Here is a 19,709-nt window from a genome sequence, read left to right as displayed (position 1 = left end):
TCACTATGACAGAGTTCAATACAACCATCATAATAGTAGTACTACAGAAATATTGCTGTACATTTTACGAAACGTTCCTGATGCCGTTTTACATGATTTTTTGTCCGTCCTAGTTATTCGGAATTAAAGGCTTAATTTTACGCCTGGACAGATCTGTAGGCTGTATCTTTTGTATCGGCTGGGTGCAATTTACTTGACTCCAGCTTTCAAAGAAAATATCTGCTTTATTAATTCAAATTACAAATTATTTGCTTTAGTAGGAATCTGGAGTCTACTATATGGACAAAGGGAGAAATGACTGATACTTTAATGTACATTTTAAACTTCCCGGTTGAACAACAGATATCGGTCTGTCGCTCTTACTTGAAAAATGTTTGATTTATCAAAATGATTTCCAACACATCCTATCATAAGTAATAGCAAAGAACAGTGCATAGTAAACACAAACATTATGCACAGATGTCTGCTAGAAATCAAGAGGTGTGTATTTTGAGGGGGGGAGGGTGGGAAGGGGTGTCATGACGTTACATGCTCTAGTAGCTTGTATAGTAAAACTCACCATATCTCTCTCACAGAGTGATTTGAGTGCGACCTCAGCAGCCTGTTTGGCAATCTTCCAAGAATTCTCTCCAATACCGTACCCTCTATCTATGAAGATTAAGACATGCTTGGGTCTCGGTCTCACGGTGACAGCATACATGGGACTGAAAATTAAAAGAAACAATTCAAACATAACAACACCAACATATGGTTACATTGATAAAACTTTACACAATTGTATGAGAGCGATCTTAACAAGCCAGTGTCCTTGTGAAACTGGTTCATTGCTCAGCGATAAAGATAGCAAATTAATCTAAAGATGCCAGATGACTACCTCTCAATGTAAAATGGATACAACAATCCTCTGGTGTGACACCATGCTCTTGTAGGGAATCATCACATGACTACGACAGAACTTTAGAAAACAGACATAACAAGTACCCTTCAGTTCACGGTAGTTCATATGAAACAAGATGAACAAAACTGACCATGGAAACAATAACCATGGATGCAATAACCATGGATGCAATAACCATGGATGCAATAACCATGGATACAGTAACCATGGATACAAACAGATTGTGTGAGTCATACAACTAAATACTAAACTCAGTGAGAATTGTAGCGAGCATCTTGCTTGTACTCATATTGTTACGAGCAATAGTCACTTGTACTCTTACTCTCGCCCTCAGGAATCTGTAGTAATACTTAGGGACATTTTGGAAATCTAATATACATGCCAGAGTTTCCCCTGGGATTTTCTCGTGTGAGAGGCGGTAACTGGTTTGTGACACTGGAGGCGTGAGCATACCTTGGGGCGGGGGGGTCTGTTAAACATCCTAATGTTAATTATCCTAACAATTAATTAGATAAAACTGCTCTGTTAACTAGGCAGAAGAACCTTTATTTGTTGCTATTTAGTGTTCACAGCCAATTTTTTAATGTCAGATGATGGCATGGGTTAATGAAAAGTTGGATTCCTATCACTGCATTTTGGTTTCAATGATCATCATAATTGGTAGTGATCAATCTATATGATCAATAAAAGAAAATTTTCCATCTCAGTCATCAGCTGCCGATGTGAATATTGTTTGTCATATCTTTTTGCTGTACTACTTAGGTTGAATTATGTTGTTCATCTTGGTTATACCCTACAGCCTAGTGTGTCACATTCATATAAGATTATTCATGTAGCATCATCGAAACCCTGCACGTAAAGCAAAATGATGTACTCATACTTGTCCCTTTGAGGCAGTGCACTCAATCCTCATATTCATACCCAAGGGTAATTCTACTTGTTCTCATGCTCATGCTGTTGTACTCGAAAGTACGCAAGTCTATATCAGTTCTTGTAGTTTGGAAATATCTTGGTTAAAGTGACACACCCTACTTGAGAGGGTGATCAAGTTACCCCCAATTCCTGCTGCTCACCTGTTCCTCATGTCAACAGTCTTCTCTGAGGTTGAGCAGATCTTTGGAGCAGCTCCAGGAAACACAGAGTGAACACCTTCATCAGATGAGAAGTACTGCCATTTCAGTGTTGGGTTGCGCAATAAATTTCTCTTAAACACTGAATGGAAGGAGACAAGCCACACAAAGAGAGGTTAGTCATATAATTTGATAACAGAATGTGAGTTCAAATAAATCAAGCTGAGTCATTACATCATGAAGGGAAGTAGATTTGAGGGGGGGGGGAGGATTGGGGGGGTTGGGCAATCAATAGGATTCAGTGGTCAAGGTTTACCCTTTGAGGGATGTCAGGTTTTAGTCATTGATCTCATTTTCATCGACTTCTACACATATGAGCAAAGATTATTCAAAATCTTTACCCTTGAGCTCAAAACCAACATCAAACATGGAATGTATCCTGAGACAATAATAGCGTTTCTAACACACAAGCTGCAAAGACAGTAACAGACAGTTTGGCAGTAGGGGTGTGCAGCTACTGTCCTTTGGCAGCTACTGACAGGGACTCAACGCAATTATCGAAATGTTCAAGAAACTAAAGACTTTGGAGTTAAATTACAGGTACTCTTACCTTGAGATAGGTTGCCGGTGGGATTGAAAGCACCGTCTAACGTCATCTTAGAGATGGAGTAACAGGCCTTGGACTTGGATACATTAGCTCCAAACATGAAGTCGTATCTGCAAAGCAATGGCAGACGTATGCTAAAATTATCCAATCATTGTAAAGATGCACTGCAACAGACGCAAAAACTTCCTGATTTTGGGTTACTTACAAACGACAACGGAAGAATTAATAGGATGCAGTGTCAAGGCTTTTTTAATATACACAATTATGTACAAACTAGTCAAGAATGTTCATTTGTGGATAGAAGATATGTAAGACAGGAGTGAGATAAATACAATGTACTTCCAAAAACAGGTTCATGAGATTGGTGAATCTATCTTTTGGAATTATTTGACCATAAATGGCTGAATTTCATTTTAAGAAAGTTTGGAAGATGACATGTTCTTCTGACAACCAGGAATTTAGACGGTACACCCACTTATGGTAGAAATAGGACAAAATGTAAGAACTTACTCAAGTTGATCTGAATTGACCAGATTACAACAGTTTGTGCTCGACGTGGGCGGTAACGATCGGTAACTCTTGTACGGATTCTGTCTGCCTTCCAAGTCACTCTTGTAGAGGTTCTCCACGGTCTTCTTGTTAGCGTTTAAAACTTCTAAAAAGTTGTCCAACTTGTATCTCATGTTTTTTGCAAGCTGAAGAGATAAACATAATAGATCATACTGTTATTTTATTACCTACTATTAGATGAATATTTTAATATCATTACTTTTCCTGTGAGCTGCAGGCACTTTTTCTTTCTACTTTTTTAAGTTAACTGTAGCTACTGTAACCTTGTCAAGTTCTCCCTAACTGCATCTTGTACATCAGACCAAACGGGATCCATTTTGTTTTTGTCTTGTTACAAAGTTAATACGTTACTTTTTTTCGGAGATTTTCACAGGAAGAATGACAACTCAACAAGAGCCCAAGGGCACTGTGGTTCCTTGCTTGGGGTATATTACAATACACATATTATCAAGCAAGATTGGGCTCAAATAGTCCAAGCAATTGTGGCCCTACATGTACACATAAAGTAACCAACACTATAGCCAACACTTTTGTGATCACAAAATGTGATCGGATTTTTGATCAAAAGGCACTTTTGAGATCTAAATATGGCGTCGAAAATGTAAGAAGTATAAGGTCACCTACAAGCGGGTCAACAGATATGATAACATTGGTGACCACAGATGACATGACCTTTAAGTCTGAAAATGTTCCACCACCCCATTCACAACTTGTCCCAAATTATCAACCGTGTCACACCTTGGTATTGGGATTTAATTGCATTAAATGTCTAAAAATTAACTTTGAACTTGTATACATAACTTTACACACAAAGGTCACCCGTAGGTCAACCAATTGACATTTTTGATCGGTGAGACCTAAACGGAGCATCAAAACTCTAAAAATTCAAACATGTTTTCTTTGCCCATTTTCTAAATAAAAAATACTAGTTTTTTAACATTAGCTGACCTTTGGTGACCTTGGATAACATGACCGCTAAGTTGGAAAATATTCCCCTATACCATTCGCAACTTGTCCAACAAAATCAACCTTGTCACACCTTGGCACTGGGAGTTATTGCCTGAAATGTCTGAAAATTAACTTTGACCTCGTATAACTTCACACACAAAGCTCATCGAGGGGTCAACCTGTTGACATTTATGACCAGAAGGTACCTTTAACATCTGAAAATAGCATCGAAACTGTAAAAATCCCCAAAACACGAAAAGGTCACCAGAGGTCAAATTGAGGTCAAGGGTCACCCAGATGTGGGTGGACAATTGGATTACGTAGAAGCAACTCCCAACCCTAACTGACAATTCGTTCTCAAGTTATCGCAAAAATACTAGTTTTTTATCATTAATTGACCTTTGGTGACCTTGGATCACATGACCGTTAAGTTTGAAAATATTACCCTATACCATCTGCAACTACTCCAAAAATATCAACCATGTCACACCTTGGAACTGGGAGTTATTGCATTACATGTCTGAAAATTAACTTTGACCTCGTATAACTTCGCACACAAAGGTCACACGGGGGTCAACCCATTGACATTTATGATCAGAAGGTACCTTTAACATCTGAAAATAGCATCGAAACTGTAAAAATCCACAAAACACAAAAAGGTCACCAGAGGTCACCAAAGGTCAAATTGAGGTCAAGGGTCACACAGATGCGGGTCGACAATTGGATTACATTGAAGCAACTCACAACCCTAACGGACAATTTGTTCTCAAGTTATCGCAAAAATACTAGTTTTTTATCATTAATTGACCTTTGGTGACCTTGGATCACATGACCGTTAAGTTTGAAAATATTCCCCTATACCATTTGCAACTTGTCCAAAAATATCAACCACGTCACACCTTGGAACTGGGAGTTATTGCATTAAATGTCTGAAAATTAACTTTGACCTCGTATAACTTCGCACACGAAGGTCACACGGGGGTCAACCCATTGACATTTTTGATCGGAAGGTACCTTTGGTATCCAAATCTAGCATCAAAACCAAACATTTTCTTTTTTGCTCGTTTCCTCCCAAAATAAGCACATTTTTTCTAATGTGACCTTTGACCTTTTGACCTTGGTTTCAGATGTAGTTTAATCTCCTGATTCCAAAAAACAAAACGACAAGTCTGTGCAACCATCCTAACTCCGACCGAAAAACTTTGACCCCATATAACTTCGCACATAAAGGTCACACGGGGTCAACCTATTGACATTTATGTTCAGAAGGTACCTTTGACATCTGAAAATAGCATCAAAACTGTAAAAATCCCCAAAAACATGTAAAGGTCACCAAAGGTCAAATTGAGGTCAAGGGTCACCCAGGTGCGGGTCGACAATTGGATTACATTGAAGCAACTCCCAACCCTAACGGACATTTCGTTCTCAAGTTATCGCAAAAATACTAGTTTTTTATCATTAATTGACCTTTGTTGACCTTCGATCACATTACCGTTATGTTTGGAAACGATGCCTTACCCCATTCACAACTACTCCCAAAATATCAACCATGTCGGACCCTGTCAATGGGAGTTATTGCTGTTTTTAATATATTGGTTTTTGGCATCTAACTGACCTTTGGTGACCTTTGCGGGCACCAAAAACAATAGGGATCTTCCTCTTACTATGGGCTATCCACCCAACAAGTTTCATCATGATACATCATTTCCTTATTGAGATATCGTGTACACAAGCCAAGCGTCACATACACACACACACACACACACACACACACCCATACACACACACACACACACGCCAAGTTGAACGCATAGGTTCCTTGCTTTGCAAAAAGCAAGGAACCAAAAATGAGCTGCTGAAGGGTTTCACTTGACGTAAGTTAAACGTAATACAATATTTATTTATGGTTTTTGGGGGGTGCGGGTGGGGGGGGGAGGGGAAGATACAAGCACAGTTGCCAACAACTTGCGATTGTGAATACAAAGGAATTTAAGAATGTTTGAAATTCGCTTCATTCAATCCGTGTTGATAATATTAGGTTGAGAGGAGGAAAGAATTTGAAGTGGATTTGAACCAGAGACCTCAAGTTTACAAGTGAGGTTATAAAGAAGGTATTACTGTTTGTAACTTTGTAGCTTATTACCATGTTGAAACTTAAACTGCTGTGTAACCATCATCCCCATAAAACATACGGTATGGAAGATCACTGACAGTTAGGAAGCTTACAGAAATACTCCAAACCAAACCACTGTAGGCTAAGATGAATGATACCTAAATGTATGTATGTATGTATGTGTATATGTATATATATATATAAATAAATATATATATAAATAATTGAAAACGTAATGAGTTGGAAATTTTAGAACAGTGAAAAAAACTACCAGCCTCCATCGGGATTCGAACCCGGGCCTCCCGCTTTATATGCGGACACCCTAACCAACTAGGCCATGGACGCTGATTGTATGTCCAGAGCTTCGAACCGGTAAGGAAGGTCATAATTCCACTGTAGGCGTTTGTCACCTGTATCGAACAATACTAGTTCTGTGTTTGGTGACATATTTGCCTTACTCTAGAGATCAAACTATGCTACTGCTGCATAAATCTCATTAATACATTCATTGCCTTCCGACCAGACAATAAAAGCCTTCGATAATGCTGTAGGTTCTGTATCATCTGATTCATCTCACGACATCTTCATAGTGTAATGCACTCATATGCACTCACATACAGAGTTCTCCAAAATGGGGGCATGAGTAAATATATTTAGCAGTCAGCAATTTAGTAACTAGGTCATTCTATTAACCAATTTACTGAATGATGGGGCCTATCTGCAAGTCTCATGAAATCAAAGACGAACCAGGTATTTAAGTTCACAATTTTCTCTAGTGTACAGGGTAAATGACATTCCATTTGCACTGTGTTTGAGTTCATCGCTAGTAAAGACCTCACTTCCAGTACTACATTACTCCATTAATATCCCGGAGTAATAAAAAACCCTGTTTACCTGAGCTAGGATGAAACAACGCCAGACGCTCTACCTAAATTATACCTGCCAGCAAATGCACATCTAGGCAATTTTACAGGGCATTAAAACATATTTCCAAACAGCTTCATTTCCGTCTTTTATTGAAACTTATTAACATTTCTTGAAATGTGAAACTTAAAATATGTTTTATCAAGACAATTATGACTATAATGGATCCGACTCCAGAGAGCCTCCGGGTCTAAAACACAACCAAAAGGTAAAAGCAGTCAAGTTTGCTGACATCTTTATTCAAGCCCAAAAGGAAGCCTGGTTTCAGAAAGAGGAAATACGTGAACAGTCTACGAGTATAAAGTTCTTCACTTGTTCAAAATGCACACAGATCGAGAGAGTAAACTCTTAGCCAGCCACTTTAACATACTGCAAAGGGAATACTGCAGGCCTCTGGCTCTATTTCACAACTTAATAGTGGCGATATTACAGGTACAAGGGGAAACATTTTTAGCACACAGTATTACGTAGAACTAACGGAAGTACTAAAATGTTGCCAATTTTGATGATCATGAAATTTCTGGAAAGGGTGGTGGTCCTTCAACTTCTTCTTGCTGAAAAAGGTATATTGTTATATAGAAAAAGATCAGTTTGCCTACCATAGCAAAAGACTAGGTGTATATGACAGAGCAGAGCTGGAACGGTGCATTGGGTCCTGGGCTTTACTTTTAATTTACTTTCTAGTTGTAATTTTCCATTTCATCAAATGGACAATAAAGTGTCTGGCTATCATAATATAACATGGATCATCATGATATAACAAAAAAAAAACAGGTTTTAATATGTTACCCAATGGTACAAACTTAAGTTATGTGAACTTCACAGGATAGGGGCATATCCAACTGGACTGGAATGAAGCGAGTCAGTGGACGCCCACTGGTCCAGTGCTAACATGTGTGAAACCAACTTGTAAACCAGGTATACTGTAGGCCAGTATACCAGTTATACAGGTAAACCAGGTATACCGTGGGCCAATAGAAGGGTGGATACAAGAGAGAGAGAAGAGAGGGAAACAAACATTTAAGTTACCTGAGCCACTGCTTGAGAACCTCCATTTGATGATCCATCCAAATATGTAAGAGAGTCAAAGGTGTCCTATGAAATCAGAAACAGAAAGGGGGCAAAAAAAAAAACAGAATTAAGAAAAACTTGAAAAGAACCCCTTTCTCGCTGACATTTCACAAACCCAAAAATTGGGGGAAAAAAGAAAAGTGTTGCGAATTTAAATAGAGATAACATAATCAATTGTAGCAGTCATACTAAAACAACTATCAGGACAAGTTACATCTATAAAATTTTTAAGTTTTGAGAAAATTCAAACCAGGAGATTTTTAATCAAGGTGAAGGAAAATTGTTTATCTCACCAACCACAACATCAGCTCCTCACAAAAAAAAAAAAAACCCAAAAAATTACAATAATTTGTATAATTTCCAAATAGTACGTTTAATACATTATGCACTACATCTGTAACTTGTTCCAGTAAACACAGTGAAAAGTGAGCCATGTCTCGACGGGAACCCGGACAAGTACATTCCAACTGATATTGACGTCTGCTTTCACACTCAGACACAATGAGCGGCAGAAGAGGGAGGGAGGGTCAGTAGTGACTGGTAGTCCAGTGTTAAAAAGTTTACAAGTTCCTTCTAGCAATGGTGGAGCAAGACTGCTAATGTTGTGAGAAGACAGGTAAGTGTGGAAGCGAAGTAAACAAGTTTAACATATTTTGTATTCAACATGTTTCACATTATACAGCAGATCTGTCACGTGCATGCTGCAGTTTGTAAAATGGTGTTAGATTTTACTTATTTTAGATTTGACTCATCAAAATTGATATTTCACATATACCTGTATGTAACTACACAAACTCTGTTACCTGACTAACTGTGCATGTAATTCCAAAAACAATGGTTCAGAATCAACAGATCTGCTTAACATCCTCATTTTAAAATTTTTCAGTAGCATCTATTTTATAAAAGTGTAATCCAGACTTTGAAACCTTTAAATGAATTCCGTATCTTGAAACTGAAACTGACGACATGCAGTGAGTCGCAAGGATAATTTTTTGACTTTAGTCACTATTTTATTACACCATTGTACACATACAGTATATAGGGGGCATTTCACATCACTTACACTATACACTGTGGAGGGGGCATTTCAAAGAACTAATGTTATATACATTGTATGTAGGGGGCATTTCACAGAACTAATTTTATACATTGTATATATGTAGAGAGCATTTCACTGAACTAATGTTATCTACATTGTACACGTGTAGGGGGCATTTCACATAACTAATGTTATACATTAAGCATATGTAGGGGGCATTTCACAGAACTAATGAGCATTGTATTGTTAATGTAGGGTGCATTTCACAGAACTAATGTCATACATTGTATTGTATGTAGGGGGCATTTCACAGAACTATAAATGTTATACATTGTATTGTATATATGTAGGGGGCATTTCACAGAACTATAAATGTTATACATTGTATTGTATATATGTAGGGGGCATTTCACAGAACTATAAATGTTATACATTGTATTGTATATATGTAGGGGGCATATTCACAGAACTATTAATGTTATACATTGTATTGTATATATGTAGGGGGCATTTCACAGAACTATAAATGTTATACATTGTATTGTATATATGTAGGGGGCATATTCACAGAACTATAAATGTTATACATTGTATTGTATATATGTAGGGGGCATATTCACAGAACTATAAATGTTATACATTGTATTGTATATATGTAGGGGGCATATTCACAGAACTATAAATGTTATACATTGTAATGTATATATGTAGGGGGCATATTCACAGAATTTTATACAAAGACTGTACCTCTTTTGCTATCTTCTACTTTATGTCATAATTAGTAACACTACTTAATTGTTTTAATTTGGTTGTTTGCATCCAACTTTAAATCAAAAGTCCTATAATTTTTCAAGTTTCTTCCATTTAAAAGTATGTTCCTTTGTCAAATCTACCTTATTAAAGTACATCTATTTTGAAACAAGACCACCTTTTGAGTCAGTGTCCATCCAGATATTTTCTGTTTACTCCATAAGAGCCTGTCATGTCTGCCACACATATACACACACACACACACTGTACAGCAAGCACACAGTGACAATAAAACTTTCAGGAATGCAATACTAACAGTGCTGACACCCCAAGGGTACAGAGTATCTCAGGTCAGTCTATAAAGCCACATAATATCATCGTCCACCAACTCCTGGCAGTTTAGTAGTTCACCTGTACTAAACAACCGCAGATATTGTATGCATGGTATCACTCAGAATTTAATAGGCTCTCCGTACTGGCTTGCAAGAAATTTATGGCGCACAGCAGAAGCAGCTAACCGCAGATAATAAAACTGATGAGGAAAAACCAACTGAAACGGTGGTGTGCAGAAACTCACTGTACTGTGGAGAAGACTATGGCCAGACCTTCTCTCCATGGAAGTAATACCATCTGTGTGTTGGTATTAGTGGTAGATTTTTTACAAGGAGAATTGCTATATAATGAAGCTTGGTCAGATTGGAAATGTATAGGACTGTTGATCTAACTTATTATCATCAGATGGGCTTAATTATGGTTAAGTTAAAGAAAAACTTTTTGAGTTGATTTCCAGTGTTAGATTAATTCTGTTTCATAGTCCTTTTTTTTATTTGTTATTCAAAATATCAATACAATGTAGTTCAACACAGGTTCAGTAGCTGGGCTTGTCGGTTCTACAAGGAAGGAAAAGTCTAAATTTTTTTATTTTAGGTTGGAGTTACTGCAAACGTTGCTAAACATACAGTAAATTTATTACAGATCAAACGGTCTTTAAAGAACATGTCAGGCATCATAAATCAGATTTAAATAAAGTGTACACAAATCGTTCACTGGATCTTTATTTGGTGCAAATATCTAAGAGGGGATCATAGTTGATCTTATTTTGAGAAATACACTGTAGATCTGATAAAACTGATAAACAACAATGTAGAAGCTTCTATGGTTTAAAGGAGAGTCTATGCAAGAAAACAAAACAAAAGAAGAACGTACAAACAAACAAACAAACAAACTGAACAAAGGATTGTGCATATATACTGTATCTATCAAGTATTCTCTGAGGTTTGCAGTGTATGCAAATATATACATTTCATCTTCTTGATTTCAGAAATGGCTCCAGGTCTTGGAAAAATGGTCCCGGTCCTGCCAAAAACCAAGGACCGGGAGCCAAAGTGGATTCGACTGGCTCCTAGTCCTTGGCCTTTTAATGTCTACAGTTTTGTTTGTATGTGTGTAATACATGTATTAGATAAAGCACTTTGCAAGTAAAGTCACTCTAGATCGAGAGAGACATGTAGTCTGTTGATAGTTCTGAACTACATACATACTTCTCATACCTTCTCCTACCTACAGTATATTGCACAAGCTACAGTATACGTACAGTACTGTACCTACAGTATGCCCTCAGTTTACACAGCCAGTCAGGGCTGTACTGGGATAAGACTTCCACACAAGCCTATAATAAGCCTACTGTATAACATCATCCAATCATGTGCACAGTTGAATGGACTAAGTCTCCATTCCATTAACAAAGAATCTCACCACACTATGCTGGGGTTGGAAGAGGGAATGTTTGGTAAAGAAATTAGTTCCAGTTGACTTCTTTATTCCTCTGCTCTTTGTTGATTATTGCTCCTAACACTATTGACATTGTTGGAGAGCAAAGCTCAAATGCAGTGTACACACACACACACATTACAGATTCATCACAGCTCTTGTATGTACATCATCTATTTGCAATACTGTTGGTAGGGGGTTTAGATACTGTATAGACTAATTACAATTATTAACTGTGAGAACCCAAGAATTGTGCGAAATAAAGACTTCACATCCATCCTGATATGATACCGAAGGAATGACATATATTGGAACTGCATAAATAACATGTGCACTAAGCTGACCACGATGGCCAGAGCCAATGCCAGGCTTATGGCCAGTTAGGCCATTGAAGTAATGGCTATTGTTCTTTCATACATGAATTACCTTTAATGTTGCCTTGTGAGTTTGACTAATGACAGTACTATACAATGTTGTTGTTACCTCCAGTCCCACACTATCTCTCCCAAGAGTTCACTTTTAATGTTTAGTGGTCTGTCCAAGGAAATGAACACTGGGACCTTTGTATGGAAAATCTATAATAATCAGCCTTGTACATTGCTTTCTTTTCTTATGAATAAATTATATTCTTTGTTCAAGGTAACTCAAAATAGTCTCTGTATGTTAAAAAGTCAAAGAAAAATGCTCTATAATTGGGAGATCATAAAGGTGAACTTTAGGCACATATGAATTGGTTCAAAATGTGGTTGTGGCTTGGAGTCCTAGTGCGACAGATAAAACGTAGCTGCTTCAAGCATGAACACGTCCCATTTGTTTTGGCCATACTTGATAAGGCCATCCAACTGACTGTACTAAAACAAATCCGATATGGAAAATTGAAATAAAACTTTTACACTTCACAGGATAACAAGCTGCCCCCATGATGTGATTGTGACATAATACAACTGCCTTCTGGGACAATCATAAGAATAAATCATGCTCAAATGTTATTTACTGGCAGTTAATCAGACCAAAATGGCCTTGATGCCCACTGTAATCAAATTGAGTTAGGTTGTGAACATCATGATTAAACTATAACTGTATGTTCCATATGCAGACAGTACTTATTTGGAATTAAAGCGATGCAATACTTTTGCATGAAGTGTTCAGTACCTTTTCGTGCCAATGAATTGGTATGTGTGAAGTTTCACTATAAATCATGCCAAGTCTGGGTTTCTGTAGTACGTATGTCGAGTACCATATCCATATGCATTGCTACTGTGCGACCTGCTCTAGCCAATGTACGGGAAAATAAAATGCTTTTAAAACTCTCAGAAATTTTTATCCCAATTTAACCAACCCTGGGTTTAGTATTTTTATTCGCCATTGCCTTCTTGCTGGTTGACTCTTTTATTCGGGAAGTTCACTAGGGCTATAAATTACTCAACATAAGATGACAACTGATCAAACTACTGTAAGATACACCTCCTACTGTACATCACTTCAATATACATGTACGGACATTTAGACAGCATCAAACTGCATAATTGATGATCAATTCCCGTTTTGTCAATCACATGTATGTTTTGGTTTTCCAAAAGGGAAAACTATGGTGTCCCTCTTACCAACCTTGGAAAATTGTGAGGTGGACCGCGGATTGCATAGTCGGCAATGACTATAATGTGAATCACAGAGTCGGGTAATTACTATTACGGTTACATTCACCCAATACGGCAGGCTGCATACAGAAACGTTGTACTCAAAGCCGTAGCAAAGTGAATTAATCAGGTCACACATCAGGAGTCTGCATGCTAAGTAATTCACCACCAACCTCATTACCTTTTGGGAAGCATTTCAAACTGTAGTTTTGATTTTCATATTGATGACATGTACAGTATGCCAAGGCATATTTGTGAGGATTTTTTTTTTTTTTGTGGTTGTCCCAGGTCAAATTTGGTAGTCCGACAAATGTAGTGAACCCAAAATGGGTCTCATTTTTGGACAGTTTGAAACATAGTTACTTTTTCTTAAACCAAGTCTGACCTCAAGTACTAATCTATCCAATGATGAAACATATTTTGATCCCCTCAATTAAAGCAGCATTCAGAGTTTGAAGTCTCAAATGTTCACTGTTATTTTATCCTATCAGGGAAGTTTCTGCCATTCATTCATTACTCTTATCAGTAAATACTACTACTGTACATGTCCAGTTTCTCATGCACATATATTCACTAATTAGCGAGTATTTGCCTGAAGAAACACAGGGTTTTTTGGCGGCCGGCGGCCTTTTCATATAAGATTCCTCCCAATTTCCAGTAGCCTACTTCATAACTCATAAGAGTTTCAAAATAGTCAATGAGCAGGAAGCAAGTATTGCAAACACTATTGAGCCCTTGAAGTAATATTAGTAAATACAGAAGGGTCAATCTCCGCCGCAGTATAGAAACGCACATACTATAATAAGTGCAAGTATCACAGTACAGGCATGCATGCAGCACACTTCATGCGTCTGCAGACAACATTGCTTGGACCCCGAACAGATGAAAGTTGCCCACCCCACCACAAAGGAAAGAAAGAAAGCGAGAGCAACGTTGGAAGTCAGACATTCAAAGAGTGAGAATCGGAAAGGAAATTGTCAGATGGCAACTGTTAAAGGATTGGTTCAATTGTCATACATGTTTATGATGAAAGAGGACAAAAGAAACACAATGGTGAAAAAAACTGTTCAAATATCTTTTTCGGTTAAAGAGATATTCAAGTGTAAAGTTTTATCAGATTGTGTAGAAACTGCTGAAATCTGACTAGCTGTGATGTCACATCCTCACATTCCTGAACAGTCTTTGTTTTTTTTTCTAAATATTTTGTGAGATTTTATGACTTTCAACCAAAAGATATGTCAGGAGATCTCATCTGAATAATTTTTGATTACATTATTTTCAAATGTGTTAAAAAATGTAAATAATTTTTAAAGAAATATATTCACACATGTTAAGGAAGTGAGGATGTGACATCACACCCTCACAGTTAGTCTTTCTACACCAGTCATTTTCAAAGAAATTTTGATATCTTCAAAGTGTCATATCTCCTTAACAGAGCATGCTATCATGGTAGTTTCTTCACTGTTCTTTTTGTCTTTTTGTGCTCTTTCATACAAAATAGACATGTCAAACACCTGAACCAATCCTTTAAAGCTAGCAAAAGGTTTTAGTTCACTTCGTACAGGTGGACAAATTACTTCTTATCAGGTTCGTAAGTTTAGGATAGGTTACATTTGTGTCCGACCCGCTCTCTGACCTGGGTTGTGAATATTCAATTATTCATTGATTACTATACAGCTGATCTAATGAGTTCCAAGATTCGAAAACTTTATGCCATTATCTTTCATAATTTCAATGGAAGTCAGTCATATTTACAGCTTGGATCAGGTATTAACGGTATTCGTGTGATTGATTCACAGCAATTTTGTAATGGCTTGCAGGTCCCTAATAAACACTGATTCCTTCTTTAAACAACAAATGCACACTGACAAGCAAAAACAAACTTATGAATGTATTTGTGTAAATTACTGCTTTATTTCTGTAAATCCCCAAAAAATAATCTGACACAGTGCTCTAATTTACAGTATATCAGAATGTCATCAAAAATGTTCCCCAAAGTACAATACAAAAACAAACAAACTCACAAAGAAGCCTGTAGTTTGTTTGACCAATACAAATTTACCAATGTTTGTTTATTAGATCTCAAATTTGTGCCATGTTCTTCTAGACGACTGTGTGATATTTATCAAATTGTGGACACGCTAGTTCAGACGGCAAATGAAATCTTGAGCAAAACAGCGACAGGCTTACATAATACATCCATAACTGCAGAGTAGTGTTTCCTAATCCTTTCTACGCAATAGGCAACATCAAAGTTATTACTGTTCTAGGTACCATTTGGTCTTTGGGCTCTTAAGGTTATACTGTACGTTGTTAACTTACCCTCATGAGTATGAAGGCTACCAATAAACATAGAAAGTATAGCCTATACAGTAGATGCCAATGTATTTTATATGTACCTGTACAGTATACAAGAAGCAAATTTCATGAAAGAACATAGGCTTCTTGTCTGTAATCGTTGATAACTATTTCAACTTTAACTGTGATCACCACAATCACTTCACTCAAAATTTATGGAATATTCATCAAGGCAATTTTTGCGCTGAAGTTTGATCGCTTGATACTCACTCGTCTGGTTAGAATTCATGGAATGGCTCCAAAATCATATTAAAATCGGTAAAAGTTTATCTACGTTCTGCACAAAAATTATAAGATCAATTGTTACTTGGGTACAGATAAAAGTACTGTTTCTCTTTATAAAGTTGTCTTTTGTTTACTCTTCTTTCCCTCCTATTCGTCAAAATTGTATCAAAATTGCTTAAATCTTTGGCTACCAGTGCCGTAATTTGGAGGCTCAGCGTATAAAAACCATCTGGCCTCTTCAGCTCTCTTTTTTATCTTTATTGATGTTTGTTCCATCCTTGTTGTTTTACACAAGTGGAAATTAAATAAACTTTGAAAGAAAATAGGTAAAAACTGATTTTCCAACATATTTTTAAGGCACTTTGCGATACTACTAAAAGAAAGAGAATTGCAACCCGACAGCTCTACCTGCATTATACAATGCATCTTGTAATACTGATAGAACTCATTAAATTAATGAATATTTTTATTGGAAGTGTTTGAGGCGAATTCCTGCTACCAGTAACCTTTAGACTGATGAATTTGCTTGGCAAAATTTAACTTCATACTAACTCAACTGTCATATTACCACATGTGCTAATAGACATGAAATCCCCCAAACTTATCGGTTTGGCAAGTAATGAACGACGATGCTTACTCTACCTGTAAATCCATGCATGGTTTACACGGTCTTGCTTTCGCCTACAAATACCCATCTGACTCAGTCATATTTATTTTTTCTCAACCAAAGGTTCTTCTCAAAAGGACTTTTAAAACTATATTTCTCTCCATATTGAGAGTCACTTACAAAACAATGAGCATTTTACAGTACCTTGCAAACCTGCCTAACTTTTTGTGTTTCTTCTGACCATGTGGTTCTGTTATGTATGTAGTTTACTGTGCGCAACATTTGTGTGTAAACTCCTTCAGATATGGTATTGCCAAAAGCAGCAATTGGAACTTTTTAAATTAACATTGGACAAACGTTACATTCAAGTTTGCAAGAAAGAAACTACTGTGGTTATGAATGCAACTCCATGTGGGAGAATGAACATACAGTATTGTGAAATCAAAAATCATTTTCACTTTCATAGATGCTAACTTCTATACAAACTTCAAACTCACTAACATTTGTGATGAAAACAATGATTCAAATACTATTTGACAGTCTCACAGAAACCATACAATGGCTGCTTCCTACTATGAGTTTATGATAGTTGATAGACTATATAGTGCAGTATGCAAATACCACTATCTTTATACAGGGAACAGTAATGTTACCAGTACAGTAGCTGAAGTTGAGCTGAACTCAACAACATACTTTGTAAATTGATTTTCGGAAGATGCAAAGGATGTCTGCAGACCATAGGTAAGAGACTAACAGCCAATCAAATCATCGGAAAAGCTCTGATGACTATTTCCGGCATGAAAGTCACTGTAATAGAAATATTCTCAGCTCCGCACCAAAGCATCGATTGCAACTTGCTGCTGACTGTTATGTTCTGATTTGATTTCAATCGCCTGTAGATTTGGGAAAAGCTTTGGTTCTTTTGTGAAGAAAAATAAAATGACATCCGTTTAAATAACTTGTTGTGTCATGTTTTGCATCTACAGTAGCTTATTTGTGAGTGTGTGTTACCTTGGTGCTCGTTCCTGTGAAAAATAGGTTGTGTCGGTTGGAGTTTGAAGACATTGCATGCACTGGCTAAAATGTTGACTCTGTCTGTGTTCTTAATAATGCTGTATCATCTGCTCTCAACAACAACCGGCCTCTTAAAATACAGTAATCAATACACATAACTTGATCAACATGCAAAAAAAAGACGTACAAAAGTATGAATTCAGTAAGTTACAATTTAACACTATATATAGAAAAATTAAGTCAGTATAAAAATGTAACAATGTGGGAAGCAAGAAATAGGAAGGTTATCTTTACCTGCATAAATTTTGACTGCAATTCAACTTTGACAATGTCTTCCATTACTTGAGAGAGGGTTTTGGCTTCCTGCACGAGCTGGGTGGTTACTCCTGTTCCGATTTCAGCCTCATTGTTCACCTTGAATGTTAAACTTGACTTCTTTTTACTATATTTACTAAGATCTTGCACACTTTTAAAGTCTGGATGATTGAAGTTAATTCCAGTGAATTCTGACTTTGTTTTGGATTCTTTCCTTTCCTGTTTTCTGCTTCCTCTCTCAATGTCTCCATCTGTCTCTGTCGGACCTGTTGCGCTCTCTGTGACAGCATTGGCAAGACAGCATCCGACATTGTGATTCCAGTAGGATAACAGCAGACAGATTACCAGCAGGACTAAAGTTTGATATCTCAATAGATCTGCCATTTTTCTTATTGAAAATACAGCTAACCTTACTGTACTTTCCCTCAATTTGGCCTAGTACAGCCAGTGAAAATGATGAACCAAATTGTAGCCAAATATCAGTTACTGGAGATGGAACACCTCCTCACTTCCACCAAAGTCATGTTGGTAAGGCTAGCACTTTTAATGTCTGCCAGTGACTTAAATCTGTCCCAATTTTGAAAATTGAAGGTCTCAATCTCCTTAAGTCTTCAATTATAATGTTGTTAGTGTTAAGCCTATTTAGCCAGGCCTAACTTCAGATTATGTTGTCATACCAACCGTTGCAGCATAGGAATCTTTTACATGAATGTTTAGGCTTCTACTACTAGTACTACAGCACACTTACATTGTAGTACTGTCTGTAGTCTGCAGTATATCGGACGTTGTTCATACTTCAGTGTAACGTTAGGCTATATCACTCAATTGTTATTATTATTAATTGTACTGTGTCCTTTCTATAGTATAGCTTAGGCTATTGTGTTAGAAACGTATGTCTATATAGGCCTTTAACACAAGCAATGGCCTAGTAGTAGTACCTCAGCGTACAAACCACCTTCGAAAGACGGTATCCATAATATTTGATACGATTAGCGTTTAGGATACCATGAAAACCATCCGTAAGTATTTAAACTGTAGGATCCTCAACTGCATCGCAACACGTCATTTGCATGAAATTATATTTAACCCGCGTCTCCAGCGAAGAAGGGGCCTCCGTCCACTTGTTTAAACGAAAATACCACTGACATACGTAAACCACCAACATGTTAGGATAGTAACAAACGCCAATGCTAGTATATACAAATCAGTGCTGTACAGTGTACACCATTTACAAAAGCTGGAGGCTCTTCGGACACAAAAGACCAAAACGAGGGCAGTAGGCTTAAATTGGTATATTATAGTAGATGATCACGGATTACTTTCTAAAAGTCAACCAAGATAGAACCAGGGCACGAAAACCAAACAACAAACCGACTGATTCGCTCTCAACCCCAGTCCCTTAGCATCGAGACTGTGACTATGTGATCATCGCCAACTATGTATCATGCTTCCCCTAAAAGGGAACATAATACTACACGTTATATCTACTTAAGTATATGTAATATATGTGTGTTTACAAAGTGTATGTCACAGACACCTTCTAAGGCCAATTGACTTCAGTGGGGTATATGACTGGACACCATACCATGTGTGCGTGACGTCGAAGGGGTGTTATGAGAATATGAAACTGACGAAATGGAAGAAGCTCTCACCTTCGAGGAAATGTTCGAAAGCACTTGAAATAATATTGTCCAATGTTTGTGATACTGAGTCCAAATTCGGGTATAAAAAATCTACATTTCCACGTGTTAAGTGGAAAGATTCAAGGAAAAGAGATTTCGAGAAAATTGAAT

The 19,709-nt window shown here is 37.2% G+C and overlaps 1 protein-coding gene across 1 annotated transcript in view; it reads right to left on the bottom strand.

The window, feature by feature from the left end:
* LOC139981961 (VWFA and cache domain-containing protein 1-like) overlaps nucleotides 1-19,096 on the bottom strand; it is a 39,781-nt gene extending 20,685 nt beyond the window's left edge. Inside the window, exons 1-6 of the mRNA XM_071994414.1 lie at nucleotides 17,896-19,096; nucleotides 8,160-8,225; nucleotides 3,086-3,270; nucleotides 2,579-2,685; nucleotides 1,972-2,110; nucleotides 560-704 (exon numbers count right to left, since the gene is read on the bottom strand). Coding sequence (XP_071850515.1) covers nucleotides 560-704; nucleotides 1,972-2,110; nucleotides 2,579-2,685; nucleotides 3,086-3,270; nucleotides 8,160-8,225; nucleotides 17,896-18,300 — 1,047 coding nt within the window. The 5' untranslated portion in view covers nucleotides 18,301-19,096. The remainder of the gene's footprint in view (nucleotides 1-559; nucleotides 705-1,971; nucleotides 2,111-2,578; nucleotides 2,686-3,085; nucleotides 3,271-8,159; nucleotides 8,226-17,895) is intronic.
* Nucleotides 19,097-19,709: the final 613 nt, after the last annotated feature.

The sequence above is a fragment of the Apostichopus japonicus genome, chromosome 2 (genome assembly GCF_037975245.1).
Source record: "Apostichopus japonicus isolate 1M-3 chromosome 2, ASM3797524v1, whole genome shotgun sequence".
Classification (NCBI taxonomy): domain Eukaryota; kingdom Metazoa; phylum Echinodermata; class Holothuroidea; order Aspidochirotida; family Stichopodidae; genus Apostichopus; species Apostichopus japonicus.
This window is presented reverse-complemented; position numbering and strand designations above follow the sequence as displayed.